Source organism: Mya arenaria, chromosome 13 (genome assembly GCF_026914265.1).
Source record: "Mya arenaria isolate MELC-2E11 chromosome 13, ASM2691426v1".
NCBI classification, from domain to species: domain Eukaryota; kingdom Metazoa; phylum Mollusca; class Bivalvia; order Myida; family Myidae; genus Mya; species Mya arenaria.
Genome location: NC_069134.1, coordinates 34819480 through 34842486, shown reverse-complemented (window position 1 = coordinate 34842486; position 23007 = coordinate 34819480). Strand labels below are relative to the sequence as shown.

Here is a 23007-nt window from a genome sequence, read left to right as displayed (position 1 = left end):
ATTCGACACGCACATTACAAACTGCCGTAGAATGATGTTTGTTTGTCTATTATGATTAAATTTGCAAAACATGTTATTCATATTATTGGACTTCGATGATATTTAGACCATGCTGTCTTACGCATAAATAATATAAGACAATTGTTGCTGAAGAAGGATCCTTTTCCATTGCGTTAAAGAATTATATTATCTTTTCTGTTATTATTTTAGGTACAAATATAATAAATTCTGAAGTAATAAGAGTACAAATCTGATTTAAGTCAGAACAAATTAACTCCCCTTGTCATGATAATTCCGTTGCTCTGATTAACACGTTTTTGATCGTTTTTGAGAATGATGTTATGCTTTTAAAATATAGGCTCTAAGAGCTATGTTTTACGAACAGTTTATGGTTTTATGCAACCCATATGTTCTGAATCTATATGTTGTAATATAAAGTATTCAACAGAGTAAACAATAATCGCAGATATTTATTATAAACCTGGCAAGTCAGATTTTGTAAAGAAGTTTGATTACTTGTTATGCCAATGAATAGGTTTAGTTTGTAACTAATGATACATTTGCAACTTAATATTGTCTTTTTCATTCTAAACGTACATTATAAAACGAAGGTTTTGCGAAATACATGTGCATTATAAACCGCGAGCGTCCTCTGATTGGATAATCTGCGCCTTTATGTATCTGCGCTTTCATAGTAATAACTAAAACTGATGAATTTTCATACCTATCTTTTCAAAAATAAGAATAAACTAAATTAAGATAAGGACGATACAGCTCAAAGAAAACTTTTCGAAAATAATATTTAAGTTCTTGCTAGATCCAAAGGTACCAGTTCAACAAGTGTCCGCGGTAAATTTTGTCCAGGTGAAGTGCCATAGCAAAGTCCGTCAACTCCTTTTAGAAACACACTAACCTGAAAAGAGAAAAAAAATGCTTGACTATAAAAAATGCAGGCAAAGCAGCCTGTAATTAATGTAAATACCAGAATTTGCCTTTATCTCATTAAAAAAAATATTTGGTTTCTTTTGATGTAAGGATTTCAATGCTGTACTTGAATAATCAACTGAAGCTCCGGGAAAATTATTTTTATTTAAAGCAGTGTGATCATGTGTATTTTTTATGCTGAACGTCTCTATAGAAACGCTTTTTTACTTTAAAAATTGAGTAAAAAATGGGGGTTTTGCTAAATAAATCATCCTGATAATGGCCAAACAAAATTGATCTATCAAGTGTAAAAAGGGGTGGCAGGCTGCCATATGATATTCTCAACTGACAAAAATGTTACAAGAAAAAAGAAGTTGTGAAAGAAATAGAGGAATACTAATATTACCCTTATTAGAGGATTGATGATAGGTACCTCACCTTACAACAGATCAGAATAAAATAAAGCATATTTGTTTATGTCTAAATTAAGTACAATATGTACATTCGAAATCGATTATATTTAAGGATTTATTGTTATCATTCGTGATTTTATGAAATCTGATCGCACGGCCGCGATTTATCTGGGATATGCATATGTAAAACACCAATTAAAAAATATCATGAATTTTCTTGATAAAAGCGAACACAATTACAACCCAACTCAATATTACGACAAAACAAAATGAAAAAAACAAACACGAAAAACGTATATTAAGAATCACTTCTTAAAAACACACATTTGGGTTCATGCAAATGCCGGTATTCTGACTCCCTCAAAACCCTCATTGAAATGTATTTCTTGATATACTTTGTTTATGAAAAACTTAAAACCTTCCTACAATTCGCTTTGAAATATATCTCATTAGGAGACTATATAATTCGAATAAAGGAACATCCCTTGCAATGTTCACTCCAGAAGCAAAACATTAATACAACATAAAATCAAAAGTTTGCCTTTTTTATTGAGCTTTACTAAAATAATGTATTTGTGTTAAATAAAGTACGTATAAGCCAATTAGTATTTATAGCAATCTTTATAGTCAGTTAACACAATTCTTGGGCTAAATACAGGATGGCTGTAATTCAATGTAAAAAAAGAAAGTGATATTTCAGTAATGCGCTAAATTAACGAATTTCGTTATATTTCAAAATAATAGAAAGTTTGCAAATAAATTTCGCATTTTCCAAATGTTCTATTTTTTACATACATTTTGCGTCTGGTCGTAATTGTTGAAAACAGTCACTTTAATGATGAAACGTTCAAATCGAGTAGCTTTGTAAGGTAGATCCAATTGGATAAAGAACGGCCTGTAGGTCTTCACGTCGACTGATTCAGCAATGCAGGCCCCTTCAGTTGCCGATATACCTGTGTGTAAATCAAAGAGTTGTTACCCAACCAAGGTATAATAAATTCAAATAGATATAACCCGGGTTTCGGACATATTGTAAATATTAGACATAAAAGGTATATACCAGAATTCAGATATTCTGAATTAATTAAATGTCACACCAAACTCGGACATACCTATATTTTTTACAAAAGGTTGCTTCCAAACCCCTAATATTATAAATTCTGTTTTAAGTTATAAAGTTTTAACGCAGGCCAATCAAATTTAAAAAAAAAAATGAAATGATTGAACGTTTATCTTATATCACAGTTTGATTAATATCTTGATACATGACCAACTTTCGGCTACATGGTGAAGGTCTTTTTCCTGGATATTCTTTGTCGTTATGCAATGTTAAACACGCAGTAACAACTAACTTCCATCGCCATCCCAGTTTGGTCAGTTTCAAGCTTTTGTCCACTAGTATATTACACATTCTTTATGTATTGTTTACTCTAATTTGAATATTTTAAAAAATATGATAAAATTTACCGACGGCTTGAACACTCCACTCCGTTATGGAATCTCTGAATTTAACTCCTTTTTCCAAAAATCCATTCCTGAAAAACAGTGCTCTAAAAATAATTCCAGTAGAAAAATTCATCTGTTCTTCTATTTCTTTTCATGTTTAGGGTAATTGTACGTTTCAGAGTAAGATGAGAGAAATATTGATTTGTTGTGTTTACGATGTGAAATATATTGCAAAATTATACAGAAACATCATTTTAATATTTTTGCTTATGGTGGTTCATCACAATCAATACGATTGCGCCAAATTTAAGCCAAATAATAATAATAATAATAATAATAATAATAATAATACCAAAAAAGACATCATTGATTTTTCTCCTAGCACAGTAAGCGTTCGCATTCTTTTTTATAGAGAAAACGGGCTAAATAAGTAAAACAGTGCAATAATACTTCGATAAACTCACTAATACGATGAAGTTATCAGGATATTGACCACTGTTTTTATTTCAATACATCATCGAAAATATGAACTAATATATAAATGTTGGTTTATACTATTTAAATGCCACAAAGGATGATGCATAAAGAAGGTGTATGTTACAATGATGACACATAAATTAGTATATATTGTGTTTTTATTATTGATAACAATGTGGCCACTAACTGACCGAATTATTTTACGATATATTTCAAATACCCTTTTTAAAAATACTAGTATCTTTAACTTACCGTAGTTGGTATTCTTCAAAGAAAAACGAAGTCTCGAAGTTCGATCTTCTCGTTAAGGAGTTGGCTAGCTGAAGTAGTGTATAACAATCTTTTCTGTACTGATCATCATCAGCGAAAATGGATCTTCTCTCCCGGCCTTGGTCTATAATATATATATTTGTATGCGCTTATTTTCTATTAATCTTTTTAGCATTACGGGATTATTTTGCATACACTATTTTCTTTGCAGTTTCATCTTTGAGCATTAAAATATTGTTTATTGTTAACTGTATAAAATTAATTTGGATATATTTATGTCTTTTGAGACATGCTACATATTTCATTCGTCGCCTTGCAATTATATGTTATAAACCACTTATTTGTAAACATCAAAACGTCAATCATACCTTTAAGCTCTGAACTGAGTCGTTCCAGACAATATTGATATACAGAGATGATGCATGAATGTGATATATATTTTTCTCTGCGTATAGCCATTGCCTTGGCCATACAATCGTCGCGAGGTTTAAGATCGACCACAATTTTGTTATACTCAAGTTGATTATCCTTCCACTCAAGCAGACGATCAGCAATCACTTCCCCGAGATGACAACAGTTTTGCATCCCGGGATGGCATTCTGAAACAAGAATTACAACACCCTCTGAAACAAGAATTACAACACCCAGCAAAAAAACACTCTCTAAAATGGATTAGGTCTTGGTTTTCTCAACTGCGAGTAGTTATCAAAACTTAAACCTGCAAATGTATATAACATGACAATGAAGTCCGCATTCTGTTTCGCGAAAAAATATATTACATTACAAAAATAAGTGTTTAAAATCAACTTCGTTAATAAGGGGATATAATATAATATATAAAACAATACTATAAAAAGTGCTTACTAAGTTTCGACCTTCGACCTCTCTGTTTCGCTATGTCACAGTATTTACTAGTTCGTGTAAGAGCGGCGTGATCGGCGTTTGCATTTGTCAATATTGTTAATCCTGCATTCTACAATATAAATGTTTGTTTAAGTTCTAATCACTGCAAAGCATTTGGTCAATATCGCTAATGCTGCATTCTAAAATTGCAATGTGTGTTAGTTGTAATCAAAGCAAATGAATTGATCAACATAGTTAATCATGCAATTTGAAATGTCAGTGTGTTAGTCTCAATGAAGGAGAGTTAATTGGTCAATATCGGTCAGCCTGCATTTTAAAATGACCAAGTGTGTTATTTGTATGTAGGGCTAATTGATTGCTTGATATCCTTTATCCAGCATTCTATAACAAAGTGTGCATTATCAGGGCATGCGTTTTAAACTTAACGTTTGTCTTTTCAGGGCAATTTAATTGGTCAATATTGTTAATAATGCCTTCAAAATTGACAATGAAATTAAGAAAATCTACTTTGGAACTATAACAAGTTCTTAAATTTACTGAAATAATTAAGTATAAATGGTTTATAACATGACTGGCTCATTAATATGTGTGTGTGTTTTTGTTTGTGTCTTTTTTGTCTTTTTTTGTATTATGCTATCTTCTGTACTACTTAATCTTTGTGTATTTAAATTTGTTTATATTATCACCATGACCATGTTTAATGGCCATAGGCATTTGTATGACGATTTCTACTAATAAACTTTGGACTTTGACAATGTGTGTGTAAGTTGTCATCAAGGCAAGTTAATTGGTCGATACGGTTAAACTGTAATCTTAAATGACAAAGTGTGTTTGTTGTAATCATTGCAAATCGATAGACCATATCCTTTCATCTGTACTCTAAATAGAAAAGTCCTATTTTAGTTGAACTAAGGGCAATGCTAGTATAGTTGACACACTCATTTTGATAATACAAATGAATTGCGTTTCCCTTCATTTTAGTACAGAAACTTTCACTTTAAAACAGTTACTTTTGCATTCATTTACAAATAACTTGTCAAAATATTGTTCCTTACCATCCGTTCATTGTAGAAAAACACTGTAATATAAGCTAAACATTCTGTCATACACTTATTTAAACGGAACTATCGATGAAAATAACAGTTAATGACACACTCCATGGTGTAGTAATAAGTGCTACCAGGATCCGTTTTTTACACATTCACACAAAGTTTACATCCAATGAAGGTTACAATTGATGACAAGAAAGTGTTTTGTCGAAACAATTGTGTTTATCTTATTGCGTTGGGAAATGTTAACTATTCCAGCGAAATGGATTGAGACATTTAAGCATAGTATCTTAAAAAACTGTTTATAGGGTTTATCGACCTAAACTGAGATCACATATTGAATTGAAGGTCAAAATCATCTGAGGTAAATAAGAAATATTAGTGGAATGGAAAGTATTGGTGTTAAAATACGAATAAATGCGAAAGGACGAACAACGTTTTGAAATTTATTTCTTATTAGTCAGTAATTTAATGGAATTTCAGCTTATAATATTTGCAACCAATTAAATGTTACACAAATTATCACTTTCTAGACTTTCTACGCGTTTTCTAAAGCCGGTTCAAATGGCAAAACATATGTATCATACAGGGTAATATGTGGTTCAGCACGGCTTTAACCTTCGGGCAATTATTCTTCTCACTGGGGCAATTATCAACCAAAAGCCATGGTGAACAAAATATTATTTTATATTTATTAAAACGGTTAAGGCAGCGATAAACCGTTCATATTCAGGTGTGAAATGAGGTCTTAAGACGAGGCAAATGTGCTTGTTGATACGATGATATCGAAAGTTACGCGGTTTATTTCAAAAATGCCAAATAAATAAAACATGAATTTTAAAATCAATTCAGTGACCTTGAACATTTCTTCGCTAGTATTCCCACTCCCAGCTCCACAGCCGAGGTCATGTGAGTCCAAGGCTTGGAATATCTACAAAAGCAATAAAGAAAGATATTTATCCAGAAGATTCTAATAGTTTAACGGCTAAAGTAAAATAAATGCGTTTTGAGGAATTGTTCGTGATCAGTTTTAGAAGTTTGATGTCAGAATATCAAAAGTTATAACACTTTGAATATGTAAGGAACACGTAAACTATATTTAGAAATACCGTGTCCTGCTTGAGAATGTTGCCGCTTTTAATCAAAAGCAAGGCTTTGTCTATGACGTTGAACCCGACCCACATATCACTCGGTCCGGTCACCGTTAGATTACAACTTGCACCGGGGTCTAACGTTGCAGTATCGGTTTTCACCTTAAGCTAGAACACATGAAAAACAGCGTACATATCTTGGAGATATCTTGGAGGTTTAGGCACCTTCCAGCATTAACCCAAAAATAGTTGATTAAGCTTTCATAAACGAAAACTACACGGGCAATCCTAGTGGTATTTTTTTAACAATAAACGAGCCAAGCAAACGTTTAGTCTGAACTTTATTCTTTAACAGTTTAAAACTTTGAAGCAGTGACGCAGTGAAAAGCATTTCTGTACCACTGATAAATCTCCTTTTATCACTAGAAAAGTATAACAAGACTATTTAGTAGCTTGGATACAGTATAACAAGTCTACAATGAAAAGAAGATTCTTCGCTCTTTACGGATATAATATAACAACCTTTGTCCTTTCACACGGGTGTATAGCCGTTCATAAAAAGGTACTAAATGTTTCTTTAAACTAAACCCTTTTGATTATTTAAATACCCGTTGCTCTAATTCCAAACAACATACCTTAAGGTTATTACGACTTTTTGCACAAATAACTGGGTTAAAGTCTAATCTGCCCAACATACATACCGGTTCACCTCTGCACATAGGGTCTACTGCAAACTTTGTCGAGTCAGCCACTATTCCATCTCCTTGTTTGTCAACATAAAAGGCGAGCAATCGGGCCCCAGGAGAAACCTTCTTAAGAATGTGGTTCTCCATTCGAATGTTGATTTCATTCGTCGGTTGATGGAATGAGGTGTACACAATTTCTCCACGTGAAACAATCTTAAAGACTACTATAGAATAAGCAATCTAAATAAATACTATGTAATAAACATTGTGTTTGTTCATTCTTAGATGTCAAAATCATGTCAGATACCCGGCTCATGTTTTTATTTTTAACATCACCAAATTACAACGAGAATTCTTTACATACCATCATCATAATTCCAGTAAATCGACTGACAGGATTCATGTTTGTGTAAGCTTGAATAAACTGTTCATTGTCCTAGAAAGAAAATTCTATAATGACATAACAGGAGTGCCGAGGTGTGAACGCAAACGCTCGTCTTAAATCGAAAAATGGACATACCATAACAAGTTTTTAAGCTCGTGAAATGAGCGTTGCTAAACATTTGCAAATTGTTCTTTGCAATATGTGTATCACGGTCTATTAAAATATCTTAAACTGTTTCGTGTTATGTAAAGAAATAACGATGAGGCTTAGTTAAATCAGAATCAGACTTCTAAATATAGGTTCAATTCTACTTTCTACGAAATGAATGCGTGTATTAATTACCCTTTCAACTTTTTCCACGACCATTTGATTGTTGCCGATGTAAGGTTTGACGTAAAAATTGGCGATCTCCCCAGGGTAATCTATGGGATGTACCTGCGAATGAAGAAAAAAGAATGTGAAAAAGAAACAATTCAACACTAATTTCTCTAGTGAAATGAAACTAGTGAATGGCTTAAAAGTGACTATGAAAAACATTTAAAATAGGTAGAAATAAATTGATAATAATATTGATTTCTGTGACTGCTTAGTCATAAGATAATTAAAAAAAACTAAATATTTAAAAATGCAAATATTAAAGCTATGAATAAACAATTGTAAAAAAAAACACCTTTAAACTTAATCAGTTATTTTCGATAATTTATTTCTAAAGACAGTGACTGCATTCAGTGTATTGGTCGAGTGATTTATTGGTATAATTAGAACAATCATATGTTTGCTCTAAGACTAGTAGCACTCTAAGAGGTGCATTTAATAAAATTAAAGACTATCATTATTTACCTGGAAAAGCAACTGTTGTTGCTCAACTGCTAACACAGGTGCCACTAGCTGTCCTCTATCATTTGTGGTATATTCATATTTAGGCATATTTCTTTGTTCCGTTCCCTCGTAATAACGAATGTTTATTCGCTGATTGGCTGCGTTTCGCCCATTTACGTAGGTCATGTCAATCTGAACGAAAAGGGTATAAAGATATAGGATAAAAAGTATGTAATTTGTTCTTTTTTAAAAACCACAATGTATACTACCGCATTGATGAAAGACCAGTACGATGAGTTTTTAGGTGTTAATAGTAACTGCTCTTAACATACCAAATTTATAATTTCTAATTTGAATCATGACGAAACAAATGCGCTGTTTAAATTTCTAACTTAATCGCACCAAGATTTGTTCCATCTGAAATGAGGATATGGAGAAAACACCCAGTTAATTGCCTAGACGAGCCTGATAACCTATCTCCATCAATGGCACTAACCTAGAATTCTATTTCTGAACTTTTTTATTAAAACACAACAGACTACCTTTAAATTGGCATTATTTTTTTTCAAACAAAGGGGGAAAACTGTTTTTTCTTCAATTGACATCTGCAGACTACCCATGTAGTGCTTAAATGTGTCAAATGAATGTTCCTAAAACTGTTCAAATTTACTCAATACGTGTACTAGAGTAAAAATGCATTTTAACAGATCAATATCAATTCAAACCATAAAAGATTTCAAAAGTTCATCAACGTGAAAGAGTCACCAAACAATTATCCAGTCATGTAACAATCATTCCGCAAGTCATGATCATGGTTCAACTTAAAGATCACGAGTGTGATAACAAACACTCGCCACATGTTCAATGGATTAAAGTCATATTGATATTAAAGAATCAAGTGCTCGATGTTTAGAACTGCACCGGCAAAGATATTGCTCATTTCTGTTGTAATTGCGATGATGCCAATAACTACAGAAATGGAATTAACTGTTTTTGAATACCGCACATTATTCAGCATTTGCGTGTGGGGTAAGTTTACATTATATTGTTCTGGCCGATTTTCTCTGCCAGTGTCATAATTAGCCTTTCTGGGCAAGTGACTGTCAAGGTCGGTTAGTACGATCCTTGATTTTTTGGGGGATAAACTTTTACTTCGGTATCATGCATAACATACATTTTACAGTATCATATATTTGATAAGATATCAATAAAAATAATTTTAGAGGTGCCCTTGATTTCATGCTTTACCCCTGACATACCAGAATAGAAAAGAAGTCCGTTTTCGCGGCCACATAAACAATTGACTGTAGATAAACATCACGTGGTCAACTATCCTAATAAAATAACACTTACAGGGCACCTTGCTATTGAATCGATCTGTATGCAAGTGATTTGATAAACCATGTTAACACCGACAACTTGGATTATCCTCTCAATTTAGGAGACAAACAAATATATTGAAATCATCTGGATAAGAGAAGTTATACGTGTTCACATTTTTTTAAACTGAATTAGTCACATGGAAGCAAAACCATTTTTACTTGATTGCAAACACATTTACCTTTAAATGATAAATCATGCCTGTCCTAAACGTCTTCTTCGACCTTGAGAAATCAAAGCGGAAAGGAGTTTTTGTGAATACAAGGAAATCCTCTGATGCTATTTCTTCTTTGCCAGTAGCGTCCTCGATGACGTCAGCCTCAAGAAGCAAGCGAGCATTTTCAGGAAAATACATTCCTCGTGCATTTTTTAGAGCCCGTACGTTGATAGTAAACTCAGTCAAGCCGTTGATGAGCTATATAAAATGGAAACATTCCTCAAGTCAGTCGCAAGCAATCAGATTTTAAGCAAAATGTAGAAAGCCTATCTATAAATCGTATATCAACATAACATATTAATCACATGCAATGATTAAAACTGTCAGTATCTTATTTCAGTAAGTAGGATATTACTGAAGGACTATTAGAGTGTAGACTGCACTTTTTATTCAACCGGTTGCGTTTGTGCCTTTGTGTGCTTTGATTTTATCAAAGTACGAAATATACTTTATGTTCTAAGAACCGTATTGCTTTACGATACTGATAATATAATTAAAGTAATTTTACTTTTCTTGGTTAAACGAAACAGTCATAAAAATATTACTTCACCAAACAACCTCTTTTGATAATATAAATAATGATGACGTTATGTGGAAAAGTTTTTATTTGCCAAGTTTTGAAATCTGTCGAATTTATTGACCGTAATATGTCCATCAGTAGGACCATTTCTCTTTAACCAGGGAAATATTATGATTTATAAATTCAACAGAAATGGCACCAACTGCTGAGTGAACTCTTCTAAATCCCAATAGTGCATCACTCATTTTCAGCCCTGTCAGTGATGTGTTTCTCAAAGGATACCTGTAAAGGCGAAAGAGGCACAACAAAAAAGCGGTATTCCTGGTTTTACGAGAAGAGGTCGCTCAGCAATTGGTGCCATTTTTTTACTAAACGCTGAATGTTTTTGAATGAAAATGAACGATAAGTTTATGTATGAATATATTTAAGAAAGCCTTTGATAATATCTAGTCACGGTTTGTTCGTAAAGTTTAAACAATGTCGTGGTAAAACATTTAGAATTGTACGTGCTATGTATTACAAAGGTAAAGCACTTGTTAGAAATTGTAATTCATTTTCTGATTTCTTTGAATATTCTTTAGCCTTGAAGCAAGGGGTAGTAAAGTTCTAATCTTTTTTCGTCATTGTAAGAAGATCTCGAGTTGAATTTGATGGAAAGTGTTAATTCGGGCATCACTGAGTCTCTTAAATAAAGTATACTTATGTTATTTGATGATACTATGGTAATAATGTGTCATTCATCCGAAGGCTTAAAATTAATTTAATTTGTTCGATTCGTACTGCAAAATTTAGGGATAACAAGTGAGCTCTAAACAATTAAAATTTTCGCGTTTAGCAAACAAGGTCCTGTAAAAGTGTAGAAAATCTGATTTACGCTTGATGTTATCTAGAAGCTGTTGATAATTTCAATTACATTCCTGCTGTGCAAAAATGTACTGATAGCTTTATATTAAAGGGACTGTACACCAGATTGGCACCATTTTTTTCTGTAACGAATCTCAGGACAATTATTTAAAATGTTTTACTCTTTGATATCATAATTGTTAAAAAAAAATACCAAAATGTAAATAAATGGAGTCGGAGACCGGGTTCGAACCGGTGTCGCCAAAATTGCAGTCCATTGTCGTATCCACTGTGCTACGAAGGATTACCCTTAAAAGGTTAGAATATTTAAGCTATATACCTAACTTTGTAATATCACATGATAACACCGACTAGCCAATCACGCATAAGGAATTAATTATACTAGGTTGACATACCTAGTAATCTTTTTTTCATGGAAAAATACGAAAAAACTGCGAAAATCAAATTAATTGTAAATTATGTGGTACTTCAGTTATTAAGTTTCAATGCATTGTACACACCAATACCAAGTTTATGTCAGTTTTCGACAATTTTCTTTTTTTTTTCGCTTTTTCATCATACGGAGTACAGCCCCTTAAATCAGTCAACGCTAGCTGGTAAAGGCTTAACGGCTCTAATTTTGTTACTTGCAATTATTGCGTGAGGGGCGTCCCACGGGTAGCGGCGTAGATAATACCCTTCAAAAAAGGGGGTTATTAAGAAAATAAATAAAAAATACTATAAAACTCCAAAAATAAGCATAAAAGAAACAGAAAATACGTTTATTTCAGTGTAAGATCGTATTTTCTCGTGATCAGTCGTGATCATAGAAAAACTATATTGTGAAAATTTGGTTTTTCTATATCACTTGTGAAATGAAATACGATCTTACACTGAAATGAACAAATATCATCTATTTAACAGTAAATTAGAACTGACATTTTTTCGACTTTTGGAGAACATGTCATTCTGGGCTCCATTATCTTCCACGATTCTGAACTGCAGTCCCGCAGACCCCTGTACCATCTTTCCGTGTACATACCTGCAAAAAAATAATAAAATAATTGAAATATGTCAGATTATATATAGATTAAATGCAACAAATTGTATACCATTTGAATTATGTTTGACTTGATTAATGATCATGACTGAGGTAACAATGGCTAGTGTTTACGCTTTTATCTGCTCCAATAGGTTTGTCGTACGCATTCTGATAAAATAGTGAGGTGCCATCTCACTCCCAAATAAGATCTACCACAATAAATACTATTGTTTTGATTTACCGAAAAGTATGGACAAATATCGAAAACAATGGATTTTATGAAGGATATCGTGTTGAAAAAGATGTGTAGAAAACACGGTTTTTCTTACCTTATGAGACGATAGTTGATCAATGTTACAGTAAATCTTTTTATTCTTAATGTCTGGTTAAACGTTACCATTACACATTATATGTCATTTATATTTCGGCTAGGAATTTATCTCTCTTGGCAAGTAGGGACATAGAAAGTTTTGAAAAACTAACATCTTATCAATGATCGTATCGATTGATCGCTTTTATCAATCGTTTTGTTGTTGTTGTTTTTGTTGTTGTTGTTTTATTTGGAGGGGGGGTATGTGATACACTTTGGAACAAAAGGTTTGACTGGAAATATTTTTTAGGCCTGTTTGGATTTAAAAGTTGAAACTTTAATTTCATTTCTCACACTCGCTTTGATTAAATTGAAATCTGAAATCGTACGACATTTTGTCGTACGCTAGCTGATTAGATGAACCTTTTATGCCTAATTGTTCGTTTTACAATGTTATTCATAGAATAAATTCAAGCTGTTTCATAATGAAGTATACTCGTTTTATTTCATTCCTTTTATTGTTAACAAAACAAACAAGACAGGTAAAAGATCCAAAACACATGTTAAAACACATCTATTTACGGTGATCAATAATTTGATGAGTTAGAGCAATAAAGACTCTTGCCTTAGCAACACTTGTGGAAGTTTCATATTCTTGCAATGATTATTTTACTAAAATATTAATAGAGATAAAGTTAGCATAACCATATTTAGACTTTAATTTTCATAAAATATTTCAATTGGAAGCTAAATTTAATCGAATTGAAGCAAAGAGAGGTAAAAGTCATTACAGTATTATCAACAAATAACATTACATATTTACTCTACCTCGATGGTACACTTAATGGTCTTCTTAGTAAACAACTTTTTCCAATTCATGTTCATAAATTGAAATGATTGTGGCTGTGCAAGCAACATACTGGATTCTGTACAATTATGTACACTGGGCTAGTCCAATGGAAATTTTAAATCATACATTGAGTATAACAATGCAATTCTACGAACTTCGGAAATATACAAATTAATTTATAGGTCGAGTCGCCTTGTTGTATTTTTGTAGATGATCACCGAACAAGGATTCTAGTAAAGTTTCAATAAAACTTGACTCATAATAGTTTCAGAGAAGATGGGGGGGGGGGGGGGGTTAATTGCAAAACAGAAAGTCGGCTATTTTGATGTTAATGCTAAAACGTTTTGTTGTATTTTTGTAGAAGGAAGCTCCCTGCGACCGGACGAAGATCGATCTAAGTGTTAACCTTGTGCACGTCATGCTTAGGTGAGCGAAAACATGCAATTTAGTTCTATCAAATGGCCAGACTAAGATATTCCGGATGTTCTAAAACATATTGTTAGTCCGGTTTCATGATGTCTCGTTATCATTAATGGAGTCTGGATCAACATTGGGGATTCGATATATTTTAGTATAGTTAAGTTTTCTTGTGTTTTTTTTGTTTACAATCTACTTAAAATCTGTATATATATGAATCTCGAGAAGGTTTAACACAATTTATTCATTTTTGATATCTTGTTTCCGTTCCAATAGTGGAGTTCATGTACAGACGAAACTCAAACATGGTACAAGTGTGCTTACCTAGCGGCAACCGTCACTTTAATATCCTCTTTGTTCTCCAAGATGTATGCTTCTTTACTCGTTATTTTCACTTCAAACGTCGGCAGAACTGGAATATATATATAAATGATATTTTACGATTTCAGTTTATGATCTTATTTCGTTGCACGAGTGATCATAGAATTATATTTTATGACACGAGTTAAAACTATCAAGGGTAATATATCATCAGTTGTGAAAGCCAGGCCCCAATATCACAAACTACTAGGGTCAAGTCTCAATCAAAATCATAAAACACAGAGCAGAACATTCATTTCAAAAAATGGTAATAGACCCATTTTGCAAAACAAGTACATATACACTTGCGACAAAAAGCAGCAATAACACAATAAACACAATTCATTTAAAAACATATTATATAATTTGCGACAAATCAGAAACACAAAATTCGCTGTGCTGAAAAAGCAGTATCCTTTAACTACACGATTGTAATGTATCTAGTGTTTCTAGGTGCGATACGTTTTGCATAAATGCATATTTTTATCATAATCCAAGAGTGAAATAGCTTTGTTGAATAACAAAGAAAATAAAAGAGCACCGTGATAAGAGTGTATATTTGGTGAATCAATTAAAAAAACTAGATACATGCTTTTATTAATGTTGTGTTGTCAAATAATAGCCACTAACACTTGACACGCCACTTCCAACGTGAGTAAAATTTCTCTCCTTTTCTCTATCAATGCGACCATTTGAAATACGTAATCCGGTTTCTTTACATAAAGCTAGTATCATTAATACGTAATGAATTAGCCTTCTTTATTTTTTTACTTCGTGCTACATAATTCTTGGATAGCAACTCATGCGTATAACTAACGTCTGTGACGAAATTTGGCTTATCTGAAGTATGAGCATTTAAATCATCACAAAGCACAAAATAAAAACAGTTGATATTTTTTGGATTCAAGATCAGTTGTATGTGAAAGTAATCTGTCGAATGTGTATTTCCCTGCATAACACTCAAATATGTCAATATGTAAATCAAAAACAGATCACATAGGTCACTTATAATAAAATAATCAGATTGAAAAAATATTCATGAACTCAGGAGAGGCTGATCACGTTCTGGTGGGAGATCTACGATGTCAAAACCAGGTGTTTTCGTAGCAGTGGGTTTAACCTTGCTCATGTCATTATCTGGAGTTGTAATAATTTATATGGTTTTATGACTGTTTCTCGGACCTATCTACATCGCGAGGGGTTCAAAATCTGCTTGTATAGGGATGTTTTAATCACTCATCAATTAATGATTTCCTTCGTCACTATATACAGTATTCAATTAAGTTTCTCTCGTGGACTTCCAAACCGATATTGAAACCTTTGGTGCGACCAGGCCCTGAATGACGGGCTGTGGGACAACGAACTTGGCAGGTTTGATGAAGGTCTCATTTGGCGAACAAAGCGACGAAATGTTTTTCCTAGACATTGTTTCTAGGTCGATGGGTTTGTAGGCTAACGTTTTTAGAACCGTTTGTGAATTTGTAACACGAATTACTTGATTAGGTTAACCATTTACACAAATAACGTATTTGGAAGAAATGAAGTGTTAAACAATACAAGTATTAACTTGCTGTTTTATTGGCCCATGAACACAATCTTCACTTGAAGTGCTTTAACAAAGTTATGCCTCTTTGTTAGAAAATTTCCGCGAATCCATTTATATTTCAAACCGTTTCTGAGGTACACCACTTAATAATCCAAAAGAAATAAAGGTATTTCAAAGCTGCAGTAACTTATGTGAAAAACTACAGAAACAAGCTCAGTAGCAAACAGTTTAAACATAAACCCGGTTTAATGGCACAGGGTAAACGCCAAAGACATAGAACACAAAAACAAAATATCACAAACAAGAAACATGGAACAACAGCACAAAACTCCACACACAACACAGTGCAAATATACTATATAAAAGATGTGTTTATCAAGGATTGTTAGGTATCGCCTTGGAACGGTCAGTAAAATGTAAAACTCCCTTTTCTCAACTAATAATGAGCAAAATGTTAAAAATATCGCAAGAAATTACAGTCCTTCAGAGCAGGTAAAAGCATTCTGACCACCTGCCACCATTTTTAATCCGATCATATCAATGTTGCTACACTTATTGTATAAAAGCACATTTTTCTCATAACATATGAAGATTAAACACTTTGTCAAGATTCTATGTGAGTAATGTTGACAGTACAAATATGTACTGAAATAACTTGTTTTTCAAAGATGATTGTAAGATTGGAGCCATGAGCGTTTTGGCTCAGGCCACATGTTCACTCGATAACACTTGAATATCTAAATCGGGGTTTGAGTTATAGCCGATGTTTGAATTTTTTATAATACTATACCAACAACAACAAAAAAGACGCCATGGCTATTATTATACCCCGTCTTATTCTTCAAAAAATAGTCTAAATAGAAAAAAGGGCTTCTAGAAGTTAAGGCGATGAATTTGGTTTTCTATTTCCATATCAAACAGCAGCCTAGTGCGAATGCGCAAAACACAACTCTGTGTGAGTCGGTTGGGATTGTATATTTTTTTGTTACGTTCGCAAAGATACATCGCAGTCGAATATATTCCATACTTATCTTATGACCACGACTTACTAACTGATTCCCATGATGTTATCGTGGCTACGAATCAATGCCTCGTTTCTACGACTAAGTTCTCTTTTAGTCATGGGAACGAGTGAGTAAGGCGTGGTTACTCGATTAAACATCGCACGTGTCGCCCCCTTGTCACCGTAAACTTGTAGCGGCTATAAGAAGCTATGCAGACTATTTCACGCAATCTATTTATACGCAACTTATTGGTTAAATATTAATATCATACATATATGCTTCAATTTAGTTTAGACCCTAAAATTGGCCTTGTTCTTGATTATAACTACTCAAGCATCATTAATTGAAACGAGCACAGACTATTCCTTACCGAATTCTTTCACCTCGAATGGAACAATTGTTTCGGTATCGTACTGAAAATAATAAAACAAAAAACAGCATGAAAATCACAAAAATGAAATAGTTTCGATTTTTCGAATTGTTCTAGATAAACTATTAAACTGAGGAAGATTACTTAAATTTGTGTTTTGGGACATAAGCTTTCTTTTAAAAGGAACAGCCAGTTTTGTTTGCAAATTCTAGAACTAATCAAAACGATATTTTACTTCACTTTGTTCAAATCAGAGAGGCATGAACGAACCAAATTAATTTACAGCTGAGGGTTACTGGTTTAAATAAAAATACTCAAGTTGCTATGTAAACTTGTGATATACTAGAAACTGCTGAATTGTTACCTTAAATTCTACAACTATTCATAACAAATACGCTTTCGTTTTCTCCACTAACGTAAGCTGTATAATATACAGCTCATATGCAATATAATGCAAGTTTGTATACTTTACAGCTTATATTATATATATATAAAACCTTTATACTAAACAGCGATAATGCTGATATGTATACATCATATAATATATTTTTGCAAAGATTGTATACTCTACAGGTCGTATACTATATACTTATATAAATCTTGTAAAACTTATTTTCTGTATAGCTCATACAATATATCTATCACTCTAACCGAATGTATCGTATTGGTAACGTGTAACCAACATTGTAATCTTTTCGACTAAGTATTTCACGTCATCTTTAATTCGTGAACGCTGTCATTTTCTGAAAATTGTTAATTCGAAATATCGCTAAACAATATTTTGGTCCCGATTTTGGATTAACTGTGTTCAACGTTTTTATACTATACGACTCAAATAATCAAGATTATGGTTTTTTGTAACCTCTGTAGCATGTCACATGACAACTTGTTGGTTGAGACCTACGCATGATATCCCAAAAGAAATGACCACGTCACTTAGTTTAATGTGAAATTATTTCAAAGGGTTAAACATTTTTCCTCCTCACACAAATCAACCACAAATCAACCAATCCGTCAAATGCCCATACCGTTAGTCTTTTATACCCACCAAATATATGCAGTTTTATACCCAAGCTTGCAAGCAATGTATTATTATACTTGGTCATGGGTTGCTATAATCAATATCATAAGAAAATTCTTACTTATCGGATGGTTAAGTGTATTGGAAGAAACTGATTGACTCATTATTTGTTGGTTTGAAATCAGCGCTGGCTGTTATGGTGTTCATTTCCAGTGTGACTATGGGCACGAAACATTGCCAGTCGTGTCGTACTGCTTTCATCTACTTGTGTCAGGGAAAAATCAGGACAGCGCCAATCCGCCCTACATTGGTCAGACCGCTGAGGAATTCGGGGACGGAGCTCATATGACACAATTAGAAGAAAACGCTTAACCTATTTCCGTAACCCCGTTTGGCTGCAGAAGGTGCCTTTGTGAACGGTGTGTGTACTTTGTGACCATTTGTGACTTAGTGAACATTTGTGATTGGGATGACATGTATGGTCACGTTACAACCCTGTCACCCGCTGTCATTAAAACACGGGCATTCTTCTGCATAACTAAACTAATTAAATAACGATAATATATTCATTGACAATTTGTGAAGAGAATAATTACCTGTGGCCTTTTAGTACTAAACCGGTAAAATATTGTGATTTGTGACATTGTGGTACGTGAACAGTTCTGATTACTACAGTGTTCATATTAAGCTTCTATAAACCTTATTTGAAGCCATTAGTCTAGCCATATAACCATGACTATTAACAAAAGATTCAAGATTTCCGTAGTTTACTAGTCGGAACAGGGTTAAATATCTGAACTTCCATACTATACATCTTATAAACTAATTATATATATCATGCTTGTAAAACTTTCAGCACCAATCTGTATACGTTTTATTCGTCTCCTTGACAAAAGTTCTGATTGTTTAACACATAGAAATGTAATATGCATCACTACATTATGTGTTCTTAGAACGTAAATACCATTCCTGCCAAATACGCTTTCACGGTCCATTCACCGATATGTGGGTACGGGGGGAGTGGGAACTTGTGACGATAAAAGCCGTTCATGCTGCCAGAAAACGTCTTCCGATCCAAGGCAATTACCTCTTCATAACTGGCGATATCAGACGATGGTGTCTTGAAAAGAGGTAAAATATTTACATAACGTGATTGCATTCTCTGTATATAAACGTTGAGTTTCAACTTTCTGGGTCATGGATTTCCGACGATCTGATACATTTTATACATTTGAACATTAAATAAAGGCGAGGACACGTGAACATTGAGCAGGCTTCAAGTAAGTGAAAATTATGTTTATTTAATCCTATTTCAATATTTTGGATAAGATATTGTGGTTAATAAATCTAATTCGAACTTCTGCCAAGTAAATTCTATCGATTTAAATATCTGTTCCAGATTTATTTCGAGAAATACCTTGTTTCTTGGAATGTACAAATAATAAACTGACTTTCTCGCGTAACTGCACTTCGTCAATATATGTGTTAATTAATTTTCTTTCATTTCATAAACATTTCAGAGGTATTGGAAAATGTACCAGGCCGCCTTATTATATACTATTTTAGCACTTTGATCTACTTCATATTTTACTTACTCGAATATCTATGTATAAATTTTGATCTCGTATTGGCTTCAAAGATTCATCCATTGCAAGAACACGAACATTCACTGCAAACAAATTAATACAGTCATATAATTTATATATTTTGTTTGACGACCTTTTCATGGTCTTTTCTTGATATACAACGTGATGTTAGCTAGTTTTCTGTCATTTACAAAAATGGTTTAATGATATGTGTAGACTTTCGTTTCCTCTGCTTGTTACAAAAAAGAAGATTACCTGGAATGATTGAAAATTAAAATTATTGAGAACATATCAAAGAGGTGTTGTGTCATTTGTTTAATATAATATATGGTATAACAGGTAGTAGACTTCACAACTGTTTGTCAAAATGAGCCCTTTCATTTATCAATGATAACAACATACCATCTTCCTTGGGAGTATACAGTGGTTTGTCTGTCTGTACGATTAGGTAACCAGACTTGTAACCAATGAAAATCTCTCTTGTAGAATGGCTTCCATCCGGGAAATACGCCAACATTTTAACATGGGTCGGTTTCTGCTCTTTTTTCTTTGATCCGGCGTCAAGATACTGATTAATGTGTTCTGCCGTCACCTTCATTTTAAACATATCGCTGTTATCTGTGGAATAATGTATTGATGTTAAATTTAAGAGACGAATAAATTTCATGAAAAGAATCTTTGAATTTGCTTAAATTCAATATTCATATTATATTAGTATTACGCGCATAGATTAAAAAGACGAATGGACAGAAAAAATCACCTTTTCAATGTTACTATTAATTACCTTGACTCATAACTACTGCTTGCTGCTGAGATATTTCAACGTTATCCAGAAGTAGCTTTATCTGCAATGGATAAAAGGCTCATGTTACAAAAGATCATTCAATATAAGATTATATGGGTTTAGAAGTGATGAGCCAAACCTGGCTTGTATTTAGTATTTGTCTCGGTTGAGACTAGGAGCAATCATGCTAGTCCGGCTATATAGCATCGTTTTATGTCCGAAGACAGATTATGGTGAACACTTAATATATAATTCTGTGATCAAAGATGTTTAATTATCTGTAGCTTTTAAAACGTCTTCACTATGGCAAATAAGTCCTTATGATTAGGATCCTACATATAGCGTCGTCCGAGATACATTATATGCTTATGTTATATAACATTTTATATTTTAGCTGCAAATCTAGGGCTATCACTAAGCAGAGACGAACTGAATGGACTATGAAAATATACTTGACATCAGAGTGATATTGAATACCACGCTAGTTCTTGATATATGAAGCATGTTATCGCAGATATACAACCTACCCCTGGCGCTAAACATGACTTTTCAAGATTGGTAAGGGATAATCGGATCAACCAAGCAGTGATTTATCTAATGTGTTTTGTCATGAATCTCACAATGTTCCAACTAACTCTCAGATTATATGCGCAGTTTATGCAACATCAATATCATTGCTATGTTTGCCTGATGAATTCATTAAAACATCGTTAAATACTAAACCTCTCACCTGAACACTACCGTTGCCTGTTCCTAGGACTCCCGCCACGAGCGTTTCCTCGTGATTGAGGCGGAACATATTGGGAGCCACCACATACCAGTAATTCCTGCAAGGAGTATCTAGGTTAATTAAGTGAAGTGTAAACATTGGGTTCTACTACCACTAGTCTATAAAGTGTTTGGTACTCAACGTATTGTAAACATTGGGTTCTACCACTAGTCAAATAGTGTTTGGCGTTAAACTTATTGTAAACATTTGGTTCAACTACATACCAGTAGTTTTACTTAATGTTCAGTAAAAACAATTAGTTCTACCACATAGAGAAATCTATTAAAGTGTGAGAAGTCTTGTATTATAGGAATATAGGATTTGTATCCAACCATATCAAATAGTTAAAACAGTTGTGTGGGCCTGATGTGATTTAATTTAGTCTAATAACGCACCAGTTGCTTTATAGCGCTCGTTTAAAAGCCGTGCTATTTTTAAAGTGCACACTTATTTGCATAAAGTTCCTATATTAACGCAAAAAGTCTGTAAGCGCGAAACTGGTTCCGGCATAAAATGGCAGGTCAATCGCAAAAATATAAAAAAGTGTGGAGGTAAAAATAGATCTGACAAAATATCATTGCGCCTTATCATTTGGATTCCATATCCTTCTTTGTAATTGTTTCTTGATACTATGCAGTAATAACAGGAATTAAAGCAAGGTTCGAAGGAAAACATTTAAAAGTCATGCTAATGTTATTATTATCAGAAAAGAAAACCTATATTAATGACTTGGCACCATGAAGGTACATGAACGCTGTACGGTGGGCTAGGTCGTTTATAACTTGATTACCGTTCAGAAAGTAAATATCAAAAACTTCCTGTTGTGTCAATTCGAACGTGGTCGTTTACTTTTGTAATCACATGATTGTTTGGAACCCTTGGAAGTGTAAGTGTCGGGTAGAGTGACATTATACAGAGCTTCGTGTATGTAACGTCGAACGAGATTGGACTTTTTGGTAAATTCGTTTTCATAAAAGGGATTTTATTTAAATCGCACTTGTAACACTAAAACTTTACAAACAATTTTCATTTTTAAGTTATCATAAACCAACATATTTACAAGGAATGTATATAATTCAGATGCATGTTAAGACAATCTCCTGAGCAACGACCACTGCAATCAAGTCTGCAGAAGGGGTTATTTGAAACATTAACTGGAAAATCACTGTAACAATACCTAATTTCTTATAGTATTTGGATTGTCGGCCGATTTTAGTGAAATTAGCCTGTGCATTTTTATGTTAAATAAATTACTTTGTATAACGATATTGCAATTTAAACATTACAAAACACAGGTGACATTTTAAAATAAAGTTTAATTTTTCCCAATAATCATTGTATGTCTTACAATGTATTTCACGACATGTGTGAAATAGAAAAATATCATCATAAACATAAAATCAGTTTCCAGTATGACAATTATCTCGCTCCTCTTTTGACATGAAATTGCCAATTTCTAAAAGGTTATGTTATTACCTAGTAAAGATAATTCAATTTGAAATGTAAGGTTAATTGTTTTACAATAAATTTAAAATATTCTATTGCAACCATAAAAAAAACTTGA

General features: G+C 33.1%; 1 protein-coding gene across 1 annotated transcript in view; it reads right to left on the bottom strand.

The window, feature by feature from the left end:
* LOC128213155 (complement C3-like) overlaps positions 1–23007 on the bottom strand; it is a 45171-nt gene that overhangs the window by 21359 nt on the left and 805 nt on the right. Inside the window, exons 3-23 of the mRNA XM_052918706.1 lie at positions 21405–21501; positions 20675–20735; positions 20293–20508; positions 19900–19973; positions 19269–19424; positions 17284–17326; positions 14328–14415; positions 12324–12426; positions 9986–10219; positions 8446–8616; positions 7948–8040; positions 7585–7656; positions 7236–7433; positions 6553–6702; positions 6300–6374; positions 4395–4503; positions 3899–4129; positions 3513–3654; positions 2805–2872; positions 2133–2290; positions 830–913 (exon numbers count right to left, since the gene is read on the bottom strand). Of these exons, the coding sequence (XP_052774666.1) occupies positions 830–913; positions 2133–2290; positions 2805–2872; positions 3513–3654; positions 3899–4129; positions 4395–4503; positions 6300–6374; positions 6553–6702; positions 7236–7433; positions 7585–7656; positions 7948–8040; positions 8446–8616; positions 9986–10219; positions 12324–12426; positions 14328–14415; positions 17284–17326; positions 19269–19424; positions 19900–19973; positions 20293–20508; positions 20675–20735; positions 21405–21501 (2623 nt within the window). The remainder of the gene's footprint in view (positions 1–829; positions 914–2132; positions 2291–2804; positions 2873–3512; positions 3655–3898; positions 4130–4394; positions 4504–6299; positions 6375–6552; positions 6703–7235; positions 7434–7584; positions 7657–7947; positions 8041–8445; positions 8617–9985; positions 10220–12323; positions 12427–14327; positions 14416–17283; positions 17327–19268; positions 19425–19899; positions 19974–20292; positions 20509–20674; positions 20736–21404; positions 21502–23007) is intronic.